The sequence below is a fragment of the Ascaphus truei genome, chromosome 8, assembly GCF_040206685.1.
Source record: "Ascaphus truei isolate aAscTru1 chromosome 8, aAscTru1.hap1, whole genome shotgun sequence".
NCBI classification, from domain to species: Eukaryota; Metazoa; Chordata; class Amphibia; order Anura; family Ascaphidae; genus Ascaphus; species Ascaphus truei.
This window is the reverse complement of record NC_134490.1, coordinates 51,645,098-51,661,660: the sequence shown is the minus strand read 5'-3', so window position 1 is coordinate 51,661,660 and position 16,563 is coordinate 51,645,098. Positions and strand designations below refer to the sequence as shown.

The window sequence follows — 16,563 nt, the reverse complement described above, 5'->3', positions numbered from 1 at the left end:
ACGTTCTCATGGGCGTGCCGATAGGTCACGCTAATGTGCAGCGCGTCACAAGTTGACGTGCGCTAAGACTTTTTACCAATGCGCATGTGCAGTGTATTGTTTAACGTGTCTAAATGTTGTGATAATCCCTGTTCATGCAGTTAACGTTACAATGGTCACTGAAGTCCATTAATGTTGACTTGAGGACTAAACTCTACATTAGTTAGGTCAGACCTAAACTTGCCATTACTTATACCCAGAGCCTTTGCATCAGGGGTGGGCAACTCCAGTCCTCTAGGGCCACTAATAGGCCAGGTATTAGGGATGTCCCTGCTTCAGCACAGTTGGCTCTGATTGAGCCACCTGTGCTGAAGCCGGGATATCCTTAAACCTGACCTGTTGGTGGCCCCTGAGGACTGGAGTTGCCCACCCTTGCTTTACATGGTCTGGATGGGTGTAACACTACAGTTGGCCATATATGTAACGAGCAGGAACAAAAAAAAGATCAGTGGTACAGAAGCACCTGAAGTGTTGCAGAACTCACCAGCAAAAATTAAGTTAAAAACAATTTATTAAACTACATAAAATGATACAAGAAAAAATCACAAACAAAAAAGTATCCTCCTCCCACGCGTTTCACACCCACCCTGGTGCTTTCTCAAGGAGTATGGTAGTGGGGGAGAGAAGAAAGTACTATTTAAGCCTCTCCCCCTGCATAATGAAGAACAGTAAAACAACTGATAGCACTTAATTAATTGAGGGAAAAAAAGGCTGGACATGGTTAATTGAGGTAACATCTATCCCAGAAACAGATTTTGTAATAGAAGTGCATATATAGATAGAGTATATATACAAGTATAACCTCATGTAGTATACATGAAGTCCTATTATTAATTGAACCTCTGGACAAGTATTTAGAAAAAAGTCCATACGTTATGAGCTAATATATGTAGTAGATATACTGAAACCAAGAGAATATATATATATATATATATATATATATATATATATATATATATATATAATATATATATATATATATAATATATATATCTTGGTTTCAGATATATATATGAGAGAGGGGGGGAAGAGAGAGAGAGGTGAGAGAGAGAGGTAAGAAATAGAGAGAGAGAGAGGTAAGAAATAGAGAGAGAGGTGAGAGAGAAAGAGAGAGAAAGGTAAGAGAGGCGAGAGGTAAGAGAGAGGTGAGAGAGGTAGGAGAGAGGCGAGAGGCGAGAGAGGTAGGAGAGAGGCGACAGGCGAGAGAGGTAGGAGAGAGGCGAGAGAGGTAGGAGAGAGGCAAGAGAGGTAGGAGAGAGGCGAGATGCGAGAGAGGTAGGAGAGAGAAGAGAGGTAGGAGAGAGGAGAGAGAGGTAGGAGAGAGGAGAGAGAGAGGTAGGAGAGAGAGAGAGCGAGAGGTAGGAGAGAGAGAGAGGGGGAGGTAGGGGAGAGAGGTAGGTAGGTAGGTAGGAGAGGGAGGTAGGAGAGGGAGGGAGGTAGGAGAGAGAGAGAGGGAGGTAGGAGAGAGAGAGGGAGGTAGGAGAGGGAGGTAGGAGAGAGAGGGAGGTAGGAGAGAGAGGGCGGTAGGAGAGAGAGAGGGAGGTAGGAGAGAGAGACCAGCTTGGGAGTATGCATATGTTTATTTGATTGTATGCTCCCTGCGTGGAGAGCAATGATGATGCAGCCCCCTACCCCTCCCCACCACCCTCTTTATTTTCTGTACTCCCCCCCCCCTTTCTTTATGTTTTGCAAAAATAATAAAATACAAGTTGAAAAAATAAAATAAAAAGGATCCCACAAGGGTTAAGGATGACAAAGCACCTAACTTTTGGATTTGAAGATAAAGAGTTTGAGAAACAGTGGAGTCTCATCTTAGATCAGTGCTCATTTAAATTAATAGAACTGATCATACAACACAAAATGAAAGAGAAGATAATTGCTGAGAAACAAGTAATTGATTTACAAACGTAATTACAGGCTTTCACTCACATTGACAAATTCAAGGATATGGATAGCTTATTGGCCCAACGTATTAATAAAATGGAAAGGAACATTATGTTAAAGCAGAACAAAATACGAAAGAGATAGAGGGGATTACAAAAAAATACAAATATATATGTTTGGAAAAAACCACAATCTGATAAAGCATCTTTTCATAATAAATCCTAAACAAATAACAACAACAAAAAACCCAAACCAAAATCTATTCTAGGAAATCTCCCAAAAAGGGCACTCATTCAGGAAAAAATATGGATTCTGATATATCTGATACAGCAGCAGTGCACAAACTGGGGAGCGCTAGATTTTTGGAGGGGGTGCGGCAGTTATAGAGGTCCCGTGCTCCCCCCAGGCATTTAAATTGAAAGCCGGGGAACCACGTGAGACCTCTATAATACACTTACCTTCCCTTCCAGCGATACGTCGTCCTGGTAACCCAGCGTCAAATGATGCCGCAGGATCACATGCATCATTTGATGCCGGGGGTCGAGCAGGGGGGGGGGGCGAGGCACCGAGGAGAGCAGGCAGGGGTGAGCACGGGGAAAAGTTTGCACTCCCCTGTGATACAGAACCCACTCCTCTCAGTGTATCTTTTTCAGAGAATGACTCAGGTGCCGCCTCAGCAGAAGAATTGCGCTATCCTGGAAGATTACAGTCACTCAATACTACATCAGTGAGCTGTCCACCGTCACAAAACGATGCAGAAAGGGAAGAAGATCCAGGCATAAGCTGGTGAGTGCCACCAGCAAAGTAGAGGAGGTACTAAATATTGAGGATACAAATGTTCTCAATATCTCTAAATATACACTGATTCTGAACGAACTTAAACTCCTACATTTTGGACTCACCTTTGCTTCTGATAAAAATTTTGACTTATTTGAGCGATGGTTGACTTATACAAATTTACTAGAAACATATCACTGTAAAGTGAACACAAATAACTTTTCAACTGAGAATTATATTGCAAAGACTGACGATGAGTTAGAACCAACAGCAATGCCAACATTGAGAGACTCAGAGACAGTTCCTCTATTTGATATCACTAATCAATTCAATTTCAAAGATCAATTTCATATACAGGATATGGTTTAACTACTCGATGACCAGATTGACCGAAGTGATCCAATGCAATCTTTTCTCTATAGTAAGGACTCCGGACTAAGAAACAAATCTAAGTTCTGTCCTACATTTTTAAAGGGACAGGCCGTTGACGTTTTCCAAGCAGCAGTCGAAATGGACCTACTGCTCCTCTCTAAAGGCATATCTACAACATCTCAAACTAGGCGATATCCGAGCAATCTGGACTTTGAACGTGAGGCTATGAAGAGCCTCAAAGACAACATGTCTATCGTTGTGAAAAATGCTGATAAAGGGGGAGCGGTTGTAGTCTTAGACCATTTACAGTATAATATGGAGGCGTACCGCCAACTTAACGATCACCATTCCAATGCATTGTTACGATCTGATCCTACTAGTCAATTTCTTGTGGAATTATACGAATTACTAGATATGGGGAGGGATTTTCAAGTACTCTCAATTCATGAATTTGAATATCTACACTGTAATCTCCCTATTATTCCCAATTTTCACCACCTACCTAAAATTCACAAATCTGTCCCCCAATTGTATCCAGCATTGGGTCACTGGGGGAACATCTATCTCACTACATCAATCACTATTTCCAACCCTTGTTCTCCACTCTCGCCTCTCGGACACATCGCACGTGTTGTCACTTTTATCCATTTTCACTTGGACATCTGTGGGTCACGTTAGATGTATCTTCACTATACACTATCATTTCACATGAACACGGTTTAACAGCAACACAACATTATTAGAAACATCCCCTAGACTTTCTCCAGCACACATCATATTTTTATTAGACAGCATTCACTTCCTTCTCACTCACAATTATATTATGTTCGATGGGCAGTTCTATCTCCAGACACGTGGGACCGCAATGGACACATGCTTTGCACCTTCCTATGCCAACCTCTTCATGGGGTGGTGGGAACAGTTCCACGTGTTTGGAGATAGAAACCCCTATCGATGACCTACTCATTATCTGGAAAGGCACGATCACCCAATTGCACTCTTTTATTGATCTTCTCAACACTAATTCATACAATCTCACTTTCACTCACCATCACATACACTTTTTGGATTTAAAATAAATCTGTTCCCTGGTTTGCTTGGTTGCTACTCGTGGAAAATTTAAAATTTGCACATATGTACAGGAAACGAAACAATTTTAAAACAAGAATGAGAGAAAAATATATAACATACTTCATTCATTACGTGTAATACAGAATATGTTATATACATGCTTATTTTGTGGGTGCAACAAACAATATATAGGATTAACAACTAGAATGTTCAAAATGAGAATACTTGAACATATGAGACTTGTTACTAAACAAGATTTGACACATCCAGTATCTAAACATGTTAGTCAGTGTCAACGAGGTAGTCTAAAAAACGTCAAGTATGTTGCCATAGAATATATCAGTGGAGATGGTGGCTTCGTCTTCTCTCTGGTCCAGCCGCAGAAAACAACAAGGGCCAGTATATATTCTCCCCTTCTTTTGGTTATACATTATTTTCTAGGCGTTACTACAAGCTACATAAATAGGGAGCGCCCCAGTTTTCCCCTGTTTTGTTCCAAAGAACATATCAAACCACATAAGCGAAGAGGAGATAGGACTAACATGCTATATAGAAGAGAAGCCTTTTGGATATTTACAATGGACACACTAAATCCAAAAGGCCTCAATACAAATTGGGATCTAAAATACTTTTTATAGATCCATCTAGTCCATAGACATACATCTTCATGGAGCACTGCCTTTTCTTTTCCCCTTCCCCCTCTATCCCATCCCTCCCTTTCCTCTCTCTCTCTCTCTTCCCTTCCCCCTTCCTCCCCTTCTTACCTTCTTCCCCTCCTTCCCCTCTCTCTATTCCCTCCCCCCACCTCCCTCCCTTCCTATGTAGACTTTATTACATCAAGATAGATGTTCATAGGTCTATTTACGTTTTGAACATCAGGTCCCGTCTTGTTCAATGTATTTTGGGGATGTTTATTTCCTGGGGTGGATATACTAGAAACAATCATGTTTAGTCTGATATGAGTATACAGATCTTCATATAACTCCTTAGGAGTTTAATCATCGTGAGTTCTTTTTTCATTCTTGATGATTTTGCATTTAAGTGATGTTGACACTTTTTGGATACATGTCTCGCAGTACATTTAAACCTATTGATACATTGTAACCTGTTTTGGTTACAAGATGATGAGTAACCACAGTTAAATTACTATGGAGCTCTATACAACTGTTTTTTTCTGTGCTCTTTTTAAGTGGTGTTCTGTATATAGGTGCATATATATATCTTGGTTTCAGTATATCTACTACATATATTAGCTCATAACGTATGGACTTTTTTCTAAATACTTGTCCAGAGGTTCAATTAATAATAGGACTTCATTTATACTACATCATATATACTACACCTGTATATACAGTATACACTATCTATATATGCACTATTACAAAATCTGTTTCTGGGATAGATGTTACCTCAATTAACCATGTCCAGCCTTTTTTTCCCTCAATTAATTAAGTGCTATCAGTTGTTTTACTGTTCTTCATTATGCAGGGGGAGAGGCTTAAATAGTACTTTCTTCTCTCCCCCACTACCATACTCCTTGAGAAAGCACCAGGGTGGGTGTGAAACGCGTGGGAGGAGGATACTTTTTTGTTTGTGATTTTTTTTGTATCATTTTATGTACAGTAGTTTAATACATTGTTTTTAACTTACTTTTTGCTGGTGAGTTCTGCAACACTTCAGGGGCGGCTGTACCACAGATCTTTTTTTGTTCCTGCTTACTATTGTTGGATCGGAGAGACGCCGCAGGGGGACAAGGATTACCCTTTCCAGGGTGTACCATGCTATTTCCGAGGAGAGGGGACGGTGATCATTTGTGAGTAAAAGAGTTACTTCACACCGGATTAAAAGGAGACCTTTATTCATTTACTGCAGCTACAGCAGGCTGTCCATGGGATTTAAATTCTCCTTCTTGGGTCGACAGGTCTAGCTAAACAGATCTGCATCTTAACTCCAAACCCCTCACATACCTCTCTAACAGCTGTGTTTATTTCCACATTAACCACATATTGGGCCCCGCAATTATCTACATTTTAGCTTCATGTACTGTAGCTATTGGATTTGGTTCCTGGTTTTGCTATCTATTCATATATTTAACGAACATGGCATTATTTCCTGGTGTAATTTCACTCGTCTTTCGTTCCCAACTTGAGTTAAAGACCTATTTTAGGGTCTGGATCTGAGTGACGCTGAGACATACTTAATGTCACAGTATGGGCCGATAATGCAACGTTAGGCCTCGGATTTAGTAGGCGCACGCGCGCACGACAAAGCGCGTGTGCCTGTACGAGAAGCAATCCATGGCCTGTAGGATTCCTATGACGTGAGTGACGGGGAGGCATGCCGGAGGCGGGGCCGTGATGTCACGTGAGCGGTTCGCCATCATTGGCTGACCTGTGCACGTGACCCAGCTGTCGCGCGACAAAATTAAAAGAAATTGTCTCGCAAAAAATCGGCTGCGCCGTTGCTCTTGTGCACGCGCACGGTCGCACACTCTGTGGCCGTCCTCATTGAGGTACGCCCTTTTGTTTGCACCACATGCGGACTATGGACACGGCCTTATGCTACAATATCGTGACATTAAGCCTATGCTAATGAGATGTACAACAGCCGCTGTTTTTGCATACAATTAGTGTGTGTGCGTCTGTGTCTGTGTGTCTGTTTTTCGAAATGCTGAAATAAATGCATTATTACGTTATTTGTACATCTACGTCCTCATCATCATAAATATTTACTTAACTGTTCCTCTACAAGAACGTTGGGTACCACTGTTTGCAAGATCCGTTGATGGCAAAAAAACAAACAAGGAGTTAGATCTCACCTTTAAGAATGCCTTTGGAAATAAGTTAAAGGGCGATAATGGAAATGGTTGTGCTTACCTGGGCAATGAATAAAAGACCACTCATAGCTCTTTTCACGTGGGCACAGACTGGTATCCAAAACCATTTCAGTGGTGTGTTTTCCAAGGAGCTTCATCGGACCTCGGGAAGATCCTTCCACACAATGCCCCTTCCCCGTGTTACTCGGGTCACTACACCATCCACAGCTCGGCTGTTCCAAACACTGACCGCATGTGCGTAATCCCGAGCAGTTCTGGGCTGGAAGAGGTAGAGGTCTGCATTAATAGGAAGTATGATCTAAATATGTGGTCAGGAGGACAAGGGGGAAATGAAAGCAGTATGTATGTATGTTATATATATATATATATATATATTATATAAATAATAATATACACACACACACACACACACACACACACACACACACACACACACATATATATATATATAATATACACATATACATACACACACATAAACAAACTACTTTATTTGTTAGCCCCTTTGGCAGCCAAGGGGTTGAAAACGTGCTCTGAGCGGCCTTGTAGATGTGATCAGGAAGGAGCTCACACACCACTATCTTGTAACGAAAGTTCTTTATTCCCCGTATCAGGGGTTGCTGTAATTCGGTAACAAAACAAAATAGTCTTTCCTGCAAAACAACCGGACAGTACCTAACCGCTGGTATCCAAAAGGCAGCTCAGGCTCTCCCCCTGACAGGCTCTCTGCAGCCTTTTCCCTCACAGATTGAGAGCAAAATGTAGGCAAACCTACAAGCCGGGTGTGGTTTTTCCTGGTCTGATCAGATGACAGTTTATATATTGGGGCTGGCCAAGTAGAACAACGCTTTCAACTCCTTGGCTGCCAAAGGGGCCAACAAATATTTTGCACAGCAAAAACCACAGTCGTAGGGAGGTAGACCCACCACTTTCCATATATAAGAAAATGTACTGTACATTTGGTTTGAATGTACCAAGTAATAATAACACAGAACTCTTGTTTTCATTGAATATTTAAATAAATAGAAGTTTGGATAAGAATAATAAAGGAGCCATGGACCATTGCTTGGTGCTTAAAAGCATTAGCTTACACGGTTTACGCGAACAATTAATCACTGGAAACATGTACGAAGATCCCTTTCCCACCACTCCCTCCCCCAGAAAGAAATCTCAGGTTGTGTTTATATTTCTAGGTTGTCTAAAATGCAAAACTTCACAGCAAGGTCACGCCAGCCTTTTATTATTCTCAAATATGAAGAATAAGTCATGTATGGCTCATCTATGAAGCACTCTGAGGTCTTGAGACATTAGGTGCTTTATAGATTCAATATTATTGTTATTATTGCTGAATTGGTTAGGAACTCCTGCTACTGCTGGGATATGAGAAAGGCATGAACCAAGTCACCAAGATCCGCCAGGTCTAATGCCTTTAATTTTACAGCGCACATAATTACCTGCCATAAAATCCACTAAATCTTAATGTTGCATGAAATATTGAATTTTTAAGTAAAGAGTTCCGCTCTGAACTGAATCTTAATGCTCAAAACTCCTTTCTTTTTGTTTCTGTGCCCTTAAACTTGAAAATGTTTTTGTCTGATAAAATTGCTGCTTATGGAAATTGAATTTCTTCATTGGCTAGATAGAAAACACAATTTCAGAGAAAGCTGTGTCTATGCCGTGCTGAACGGACGGCCTGCAAATTCCATTACATTTATTTAATAAAAAAAATATATATATTATAAGCTTGCATTGAATGACAACTGAATTAAACACCAATTCTGTTGTTATTCCTGCACAAATAAAACCGAGTGACTTTCACATACTGTATGAATTTAAACTTTATTTCTTCAATGTCATTCTAATTGATAAACTTTGCGGTTAACCTGTGCAGCCGATTAACGCTCAGAAGCAGTTTAGCCCAGAAAGGACAGATTCCATGTCACTGGGTTTATCAACAGACAGTCATTAGGCAGGAAACTATTTAACAGTATGAACAGAATATAAAGTGTGACATAGAGCAGTTTTGGCCAAGATCCTCAAAGCTCTGTTGTCATTTAACATGGCGTTACCCAATTTCACATCACATTAATGATAACAGTGTACTGTATTTTAAAGGACAGAACTCTAGGCCATGTTTTCTCCCCAATAAAAAACATTGCGTAAACTACAACAGGCGTCAGGGAAAAAGATAGGCTAATGGTGTTATCATAGCATCACATATCCACTAAAGTCAGTAGGATAACACGGGGACTTAAAGTTACTTTAGGTAGATTATACCTAAATTTGCCTTTCCTCACATCCAGACCATAAATTAGGGCGTTTGTAGATTCTGAATGGGTGCAACAAATTGCCTTGCGAAAGCATGTGTGTTTGGGGGGCTTATCCATGTCAATGCAGGTTGTGTATATCCCCATATGATTTACTAGGTGGTGTACTGATGTTTGCACTTTTTCCTATCACTCCATCATGCTGCTTCTTTGTATTTAATGGACGCTGAATAAACATATGGATTTTAGACGAGACAACTGTGCCTAAGCGCGTTCTACTTTCCTTGGACCACACTTAGGTATGATGTAACTAACCTGACTTTATTTCCAGCGTTATCTTTCTCTCCTCTCTTTTTCTACTTGAGCTAAAGACCTGTTTCAGTGCGTGAATCAGAGTAACGCTGAAACGAACGTCACATTATTGTAATTTACAAGCACAATAACGTAATATTAAGCCTATGCTAGTAATGGATGTTATTTTTGCATATAGTTAGCCTGCTGGAAACTTGTTTACCTCTGGAAACAGAACGTCCATTCCTATTTTAGGTAATGTCACAGTTATGAGCCCTAATTTAATCGACTAAATATAACTGCCAATGATGTTGCCATTACCTCTCTAGACTTCTCCAGAGGGTCTTGGTTTCAACCTCCCACAGGGAACCCCAGCATGGTCATGTTTTTGGATAACCAAGTGGTACTATATGTACAGTATGTGATTTCACTACATTCTCGTGTTTGTTCATTTGTCTTTCCTAAGATCTGGTGTGGCTGGGGAGAAGGCTGAAAAACACTGCCTTGGGATATGTATCAAGCATCTCTTTCTGGTCTCTGTGCAATATGTAGTCAAGCAGTTTTCCTTTTGCTTGGGGAGATTCCAGCTCCACTCAAGTTTACATGAATATAACTGAAATGTTCTTGAGCAAGGGGAAGATGCCTTCACTGCATATTGCGGCTTTAAGGTTATTTAGAAAGTTCCACAACTTCAATTTGTGTTCCAAAATGGTAATTGTTTAAAACTTTCTACATAGCGCCTCAATAATTCATTTTTTATGTATTTTCCATTACCCTTCTCCCTTGAAACAAAAGCAGAGAATTACAAAGAACATGTAAAAAAAACCAGAGAGCTGGGATTGCTCCTTATTGGAAACAAGTTCATTAGCCCGATGAAATGAACACACAACGATCACTAAATACTCCCCAATACATGAATTCCAATTCCACTGCAGAACTGAAAAGGCTGATGCATTAAAAATAACTAACAATAATAATGATAAAAGCAATACAAATGTGTGTAATGATGCTTGATTATTTCTCATTTGTGGTGCAAGAAATTGAATTGTGTCAATAGTCGTAGCACAGGTGCAACATCAGAACTTTGTTTGTGTGTGTCACGAAAGAGACTCCAGGAGCAGATACAGGTAGGACCTCGATGGCCAGAACAGCAGGGGCAGGCAAGGATCGTCGGGGTCACAGGATGAGTCTAGGGCAGGTGGCAGGAAAGCAGCAACAGGACAGGGGAGCAGGACTGGGCAGCAGGACAAAGACGGGGACAAGCTAGTTCATAAGCAAGGGCCTTGCCCTGGACCCAGCCTGTGACCCCGATGATCCTTGCCTGCCCCTGTTGTTCTGGCTATCAAGGTCCCATCTGCTCCTGGAGTCTCCCTCGTGACAGAAAGCAAAGGAGGCAGGACAAAGACGGGGACAAGCTATTTCATAAGCAAGGGCATTTAATAATGTTACCAGGACTCAAACAGGAACGGAACCAGATCAGGGCAGGGCAGAAGGAGTATGGACACAAACAAAGCAAAGGCAAAGAGATGCAGGAAACAGGAAACTATAAAGGCAGGCAGAGAGAGAAGACAGGAGCACCCAAGAGGAGACAGATAGAGGAAAACCCAGAGCAGACAGCAACAGCAGCACACCCAGTGGACAGACAAAGGAATTGTGAGAAAGGGAGACTTGGGAAACTATGTCAGGGTTATTCCTGACAGTGTATTTGCGTTGAAAACAGACTAACGCTTCATTTCAAACATCACAGTGAATGGAATATATCCCAAATAATGCATCACAAATAACATCTAGCTGCCGCCGATCAACTGCTGTGATATCTAGCCACCAACTGTTTCTCAGCGAAGGTAAGCCCCTAACCTTATTCCTTACCCTAAAAGCCCCTAACTATAACTCCTTATCCTAACCCGTTAACCCCTTACCATAAAACCCAATGCAAACGCTATTCTTTACCCTAAAAACCTTAACCCCTAACCTTATCCCTTAGCCTAAAACCCCTAAAGTTAAGACCTTATCACTTACCTCAGCAGCTAGATGGTCAGCGCAGCTAAATGGCTGCATGCGAGTTGGCAGAGATAAGATGTCTCACTCCGCATTCTGACCAGGTGCTGTTGCTATTATTTTAATTGTACATAATGCGGACCTTAGAAGTTTTACTTTACGGCATATAAACCATTTTAATTGTAAAGATAAGCGCTCCCGACATAAAAGTAAACAATGAGACATCGAGAATCACGGTCATGGAAAGTTTAATACTAAATGACCTGGACACCTACAGAACATAACAAATAAGCATTCTACATAATCAAAGTTCTACTCCTACTTAGCAACTGGAGGTAGGAAGTACTTCCGCTGCACAGCTGAACAATAAATATCCGCTGTTCATTAAGCCTTCTCCCAGCTATAAACCTGAAGTAAACCAATTAGCATTACCAACAAAGTTATTACAATGAGGAGTGTTGCATTGAAATGAAATGTTATTAAAGAGGCAATTCATCAATATAATGCTCCATTTAAAACGGTTAAGTAATTAACAAATCATTCTAAATCAGGGATGTGAAATGCAGGAGACAAAAAAATCAGAGAATCATCTTGACACAAAAGGTGTCTTGTGTGGGAACTTCCAGACATGAAACACTGATTGGTAATAGCATTGCCATGGATACAATGACCCAGTCCCACCAATCAACTGCCAAAATAACTTCTAGCGTGTTATATTCCTCCATAATGCATTGGAAAGTTCAGATTTCCTCATGTTGTAAAAAAAAATACACAAAATACACAAAAGACAAAAATAATAATTTTGAAAGATAACCTAAACTTCGTGTCAAATGCATTTTGGACGGGATTGCTGCTTTAACCCATTATCAAGCCAAAGGAGCCAAAGGAATCCTGAGAGAGAACGTGATGAGACTCCTGGAGGGCAGGAGGCCCCCTTCTAACTTCCTCGTTTTCTAGGAATCTTGTGCATCAGTCAGCCTATTGTCCCATAAGGGGTAAGTCCCACTGAACCTTGAAGCAATGAATACTCACGTGGGCAGGTGGTGGTCTGCCACTCCAGGCACTGTCCATATGGGAAGGAGATGATATACGCATTGGAATCTACACAGCGTTTGGTGTTGCTGCACCACATGCATTCCATGCCATTACTTGTGCAGTTGGAGCACGAGGTCCGGAGGGAGCAAGGCATCTTACATGGCCGGGCATTCTGATTTGGACTGACTGTGGAAACAGCAATGGAAATAAACCATATCACACTCCCTACAACACAGGATTATTTGTCAGATCAGGATTTGCATCAGAAACAAGAGATCAAACAATTTCCCCACAATAAGGTCTACTAGAATCCTGTGTCCTGTTTAATAATTTTGAGCATTTATTTCCTATATAATGCACCGCTAGGTCAGAAGGTCCCTGCTCCACGTAGCCTACAATCTAAGTGTTTATTACAGTAGATTGTAAGTGTGTCAGTTGAGGGATTGCTGTGTGTCTGGTGCTTTTATCTATGTAATAAATAACTGCGTAGTTTAATCTGTCTATGCTAGAGTGCAGAATTCATGATTGGCAGTATATTTGAATACTAGTAATAATTAGGATAAGAACGGCTTTGTACAGCCAAGCTATAATCATTAAACGTGTGCAGCCTAAACAACAGAATTGGTTACAGAAATGAAGAGGTAAGTATCTGTGCTTTGCAGTAAAGATCAGTAGATAGAGTTCTGGATAACCGCAGGGATACTTCTACAAATGACTTTCACACAAATGCAATTACAGTCATTTTAAGTCACAGAGCTCTTTGGTTTAAACCTGCACTTCAGCTATGATAATTCTCTTATGTAAACATGCATTAGAGAAATATTATGACTTAGATGGCTATAAGAATCAGTCTGACCTTCAGTCCTGTTTCCCTTATTAGCTAAATGATGCCTATTTACTGTGTTGGTGATAGATACGTCGTAAAGCATTAGCCTCTTACGTGTGTTTATACTGCATATTAGAGTCTGCGTGTTTGTCCACTGAATATTCAAGTGTGCGTGTTTTGGGCAGGTGCACACGTATTTGCTGTAAAATTTCAAACAAAAGTCCTTCCTCCAAATATGGGTTACATTAGATGTGTTTGCAGGGCATTGGTGTCTATGAGCATTAGGCTGTGATGGATTACTGTTAAAGAACCAATAATTCTTATTGTTGTGTCCATTCTTTAAGCAGAACAAGCAGTTGGTAGTACTGTATGTAGGTATTGCTTTATACTAAAGCTTGTTCAATTTCAGAGGGTCCTGACCATGCTTCCGGAAAGCCTGCAGGATTCCCATCTGTAAACGGAAAAATGAACACAAACAGAAATTTTCGTTTAAAAAAAAAAAAGTTTTCCTTTCATAAGGCACTAAAAGATAGCTCGGATAAAGCTCATGGACGGATAGTGTACCAGATTTAATTATTCCCTGCAGGACTCGGAGAATAACAAAAGGTGGATGACCCGGTGGAGGCAATACACAGAAAAAGCTACAAAAAGGCAATTTATCGTCGCAATGGGAAAAAAAACATAAGTGGAATGTCCTACGGTAAAGAAGCCCATCTACACAGGTTGCTAGTGGCACCAGTTACAGTATTATGCAGAGCAGTAAAGCTGCTGTCTAACAATGGTACAGTATATCCAGTCTAGTTCTGAGAAGTCCTCTATAATTAGATATATTCTCCAGGAGAGCCAAATGGTGTCCTTTAGTGGCTGATATCAGGACGGGTGCATGGCTGCACACAAAGTTGTATCAAGATGCACAATATGGCAAACATTAGACAATAACTATGTGTCATTAACGTGTTACATGTATTTTGAACTATACGACACTTAAAGAGACTAAGACCCCAAAATATACGCAGAACAATAGAGCAACTCTGCTAGGCTGTTTAGAGCAAAGAAGTTCAAACCAGAACCTTGCTGCACAGCAACGGACAGAGTAAGGCAAGGAGGACATGGCCAATCCTTTACAAAGAATGCAGTTGGACACCTGGGTACCATATACGTTCTTGTTTGTTAGGAAAACAGCCCAGGACTCTTGAATTGTGCTAAAGGGGAAAAAGCATGTTGTGCATTGCACATGGAAACTCTGTGGTTTATTGTACACAGAAACTATATGAAAGAAGAGGCACGATGCTAAAGAGAATTTGAGTAGTGTGTGATGGGCATGATGGGGAGGGCACAGTCAAAATCAATGCACTTTAATCATTAAATGTATTACGGGCCAGCAATTTGAAAGACCAAATGGTATTGGATAACCGTTTCTGGCAGCACCAGGCTTACACCTACCTACTGGCTTCTCGCACACTAGCCCATCAGCCATGGCTGTGCATGGGTTTGCCTTTAGTCCCGCCACCTCTGCTCTCTCTAAGTAGGCACAGAATCCAGAGTCATTGGGTTCTCCAGGAAGCCACTGCAGGGTGGTGTTGGTAAATGGACACATATCTTCCCATCCCCAGTATGAGATATTGATCTTCCGTAGACCCACCCAAGGTGACAGCTTCTGCACAAGGGAAACAGAACAAGAACAGGGAAAAAACAAAAAACAAGTTAGAGCAAACAGTGTCTGATGTTTCTACCTACGTGGCCGGCGACTACCTTGCATTGTACGTTAAGAAGGTTTGCACTGACTGCCCAGGAAATACTCCCCGTGTCAGTTTCAGCTCAATTGTTCGGAATTCTCAAAGCAACTTGAAGAAATCTATATGTTCCTATAAAAGTAATTCCAACTAACAAACACCTACAATAAAACTCCAACTACTCATGGTTGCCGGAGTTATTTATCTCCTTCAGTTCTCGTGGAATCTGCAACACAATAAAGTTAAAACTCTTCAGCTTTGAATTTCTCTCTTAGGATATAATACACTATACATGTGTCCCCCCTTCCCCCAGCAGGTCAGGTTTTCAAGATATCCCAGCTTCAGCACAGGTGGCTCAATCAAAGGCTCCTTTTTGATTGAGCCATCTGTGGTAAAGCAGGGATACCTTGAAAACCTGACCTGGTGAGGGGAGTGACGGGGGGGGGGGGTGGGGCTTGAGGACTGGAGTTGAGCCCCCTGTGTTAAACCATGTTACTTGTGAGGCTGTGGAAGTCTTTCTGAACATAGACAAAGGGGCACATTCTATATTCCCCAAAGCAGACTTTTTAACCATTTGGGCTGTTTTTGGATGAAGGGCCCTACTGACTTCAATAGGGATTTTTGAGTGAGAATGTCCTGAACGGCAGCTTTGGGGTATGTACAATTTACCACTCTTCTTTCCTTGGCTAAACATGGGAGGCTTCTATTTTCTGGACAAATGGGGGGCGCACACACACACACACACACACACACACACACACTTCTTCAACTAAAAGCAAAATAAACCCTGCTCTACTTAATGTTCATTCATCAACATGTCCCATTGGCGCCACCCTTTTTAGGAGATCTTTGTCTCACAGCTAACTGACACTGGCACCTTTTAAGGTAAACTCCACTTCCCAGCATGCACAGTGTATATCCTGTCAAATGCAAAAAGTTCTCCTGACAAACCCCATAGAAAGAATGCACAGGTTCTCTCCCAGAAAAGGAAGGGCTTTCAATAAGGTTGAGTGTAGCACATTATAAAAACATACCTCTATATAGAATTACACCTAAAACTGTTTCTTTTAATAGATACAATCTTTAAAAGAAAAAATAATAATTTGGTCTTAAAAGCAGCATTTCAGTTAAAATCCACTTAGATTGAAAGCTCTTCTGGGCAGGGACTCCTTCGCCTAATGTCACTTTTGGGTCTGAAGTGCTTATTCCCATTATGTGTTATAATATTATGTCATGTGTATTACTGCTAAGAAGCGCTATGTACATAGATGGTGCTATATAAATAAAGACGTGTGTTTTTTTAATAAACCAGCTGTGTAGTATTAGAGAATACTTACTGCATTTTTCTTCCCCCTCATGATGTCCTTGTTGATGACTTGTTATGTATTAATGCTTCCTTGGGTTAATATAGCAACCATTTAGGAAGCAACAACA

At 41.0% G+C, this 16,563-nt stretch overlaps 1 protein-coding gene across 8 annotated transcripts in view; it reads right to left on the bottom strand.

The window, feature by feature from the left end:
* Positions 1-16,563, bottom strand: part of ATRNL1 (attractin like 1) — a 662,687-nt gene that overhangs the window by 444,713 nt on the left and 201,411 nt on the right. For all 8 annotated transcript variants that reach the window (XM_075611983.1, XM_075611984.1, XM_075611985.1 and 5 more), the window contains 3 exons: positions 14,840-15,053; positions 12,568-12,756; positions 7,020-7,238 (listed from right to left, as the gene is read on the bottom strand). In XM_075611983.1, the coding sequence (XP_075468098.1) occupies positions 7,020-7,238; positions 12,568-12,756; positions 14,840-15,053 (622 nt within the window). The remainder of the gene's footprint in view (positions 1-7,019; positions 7,239-12,567; positions 12,757-14,839; positions 15,054-16,563) is intronic.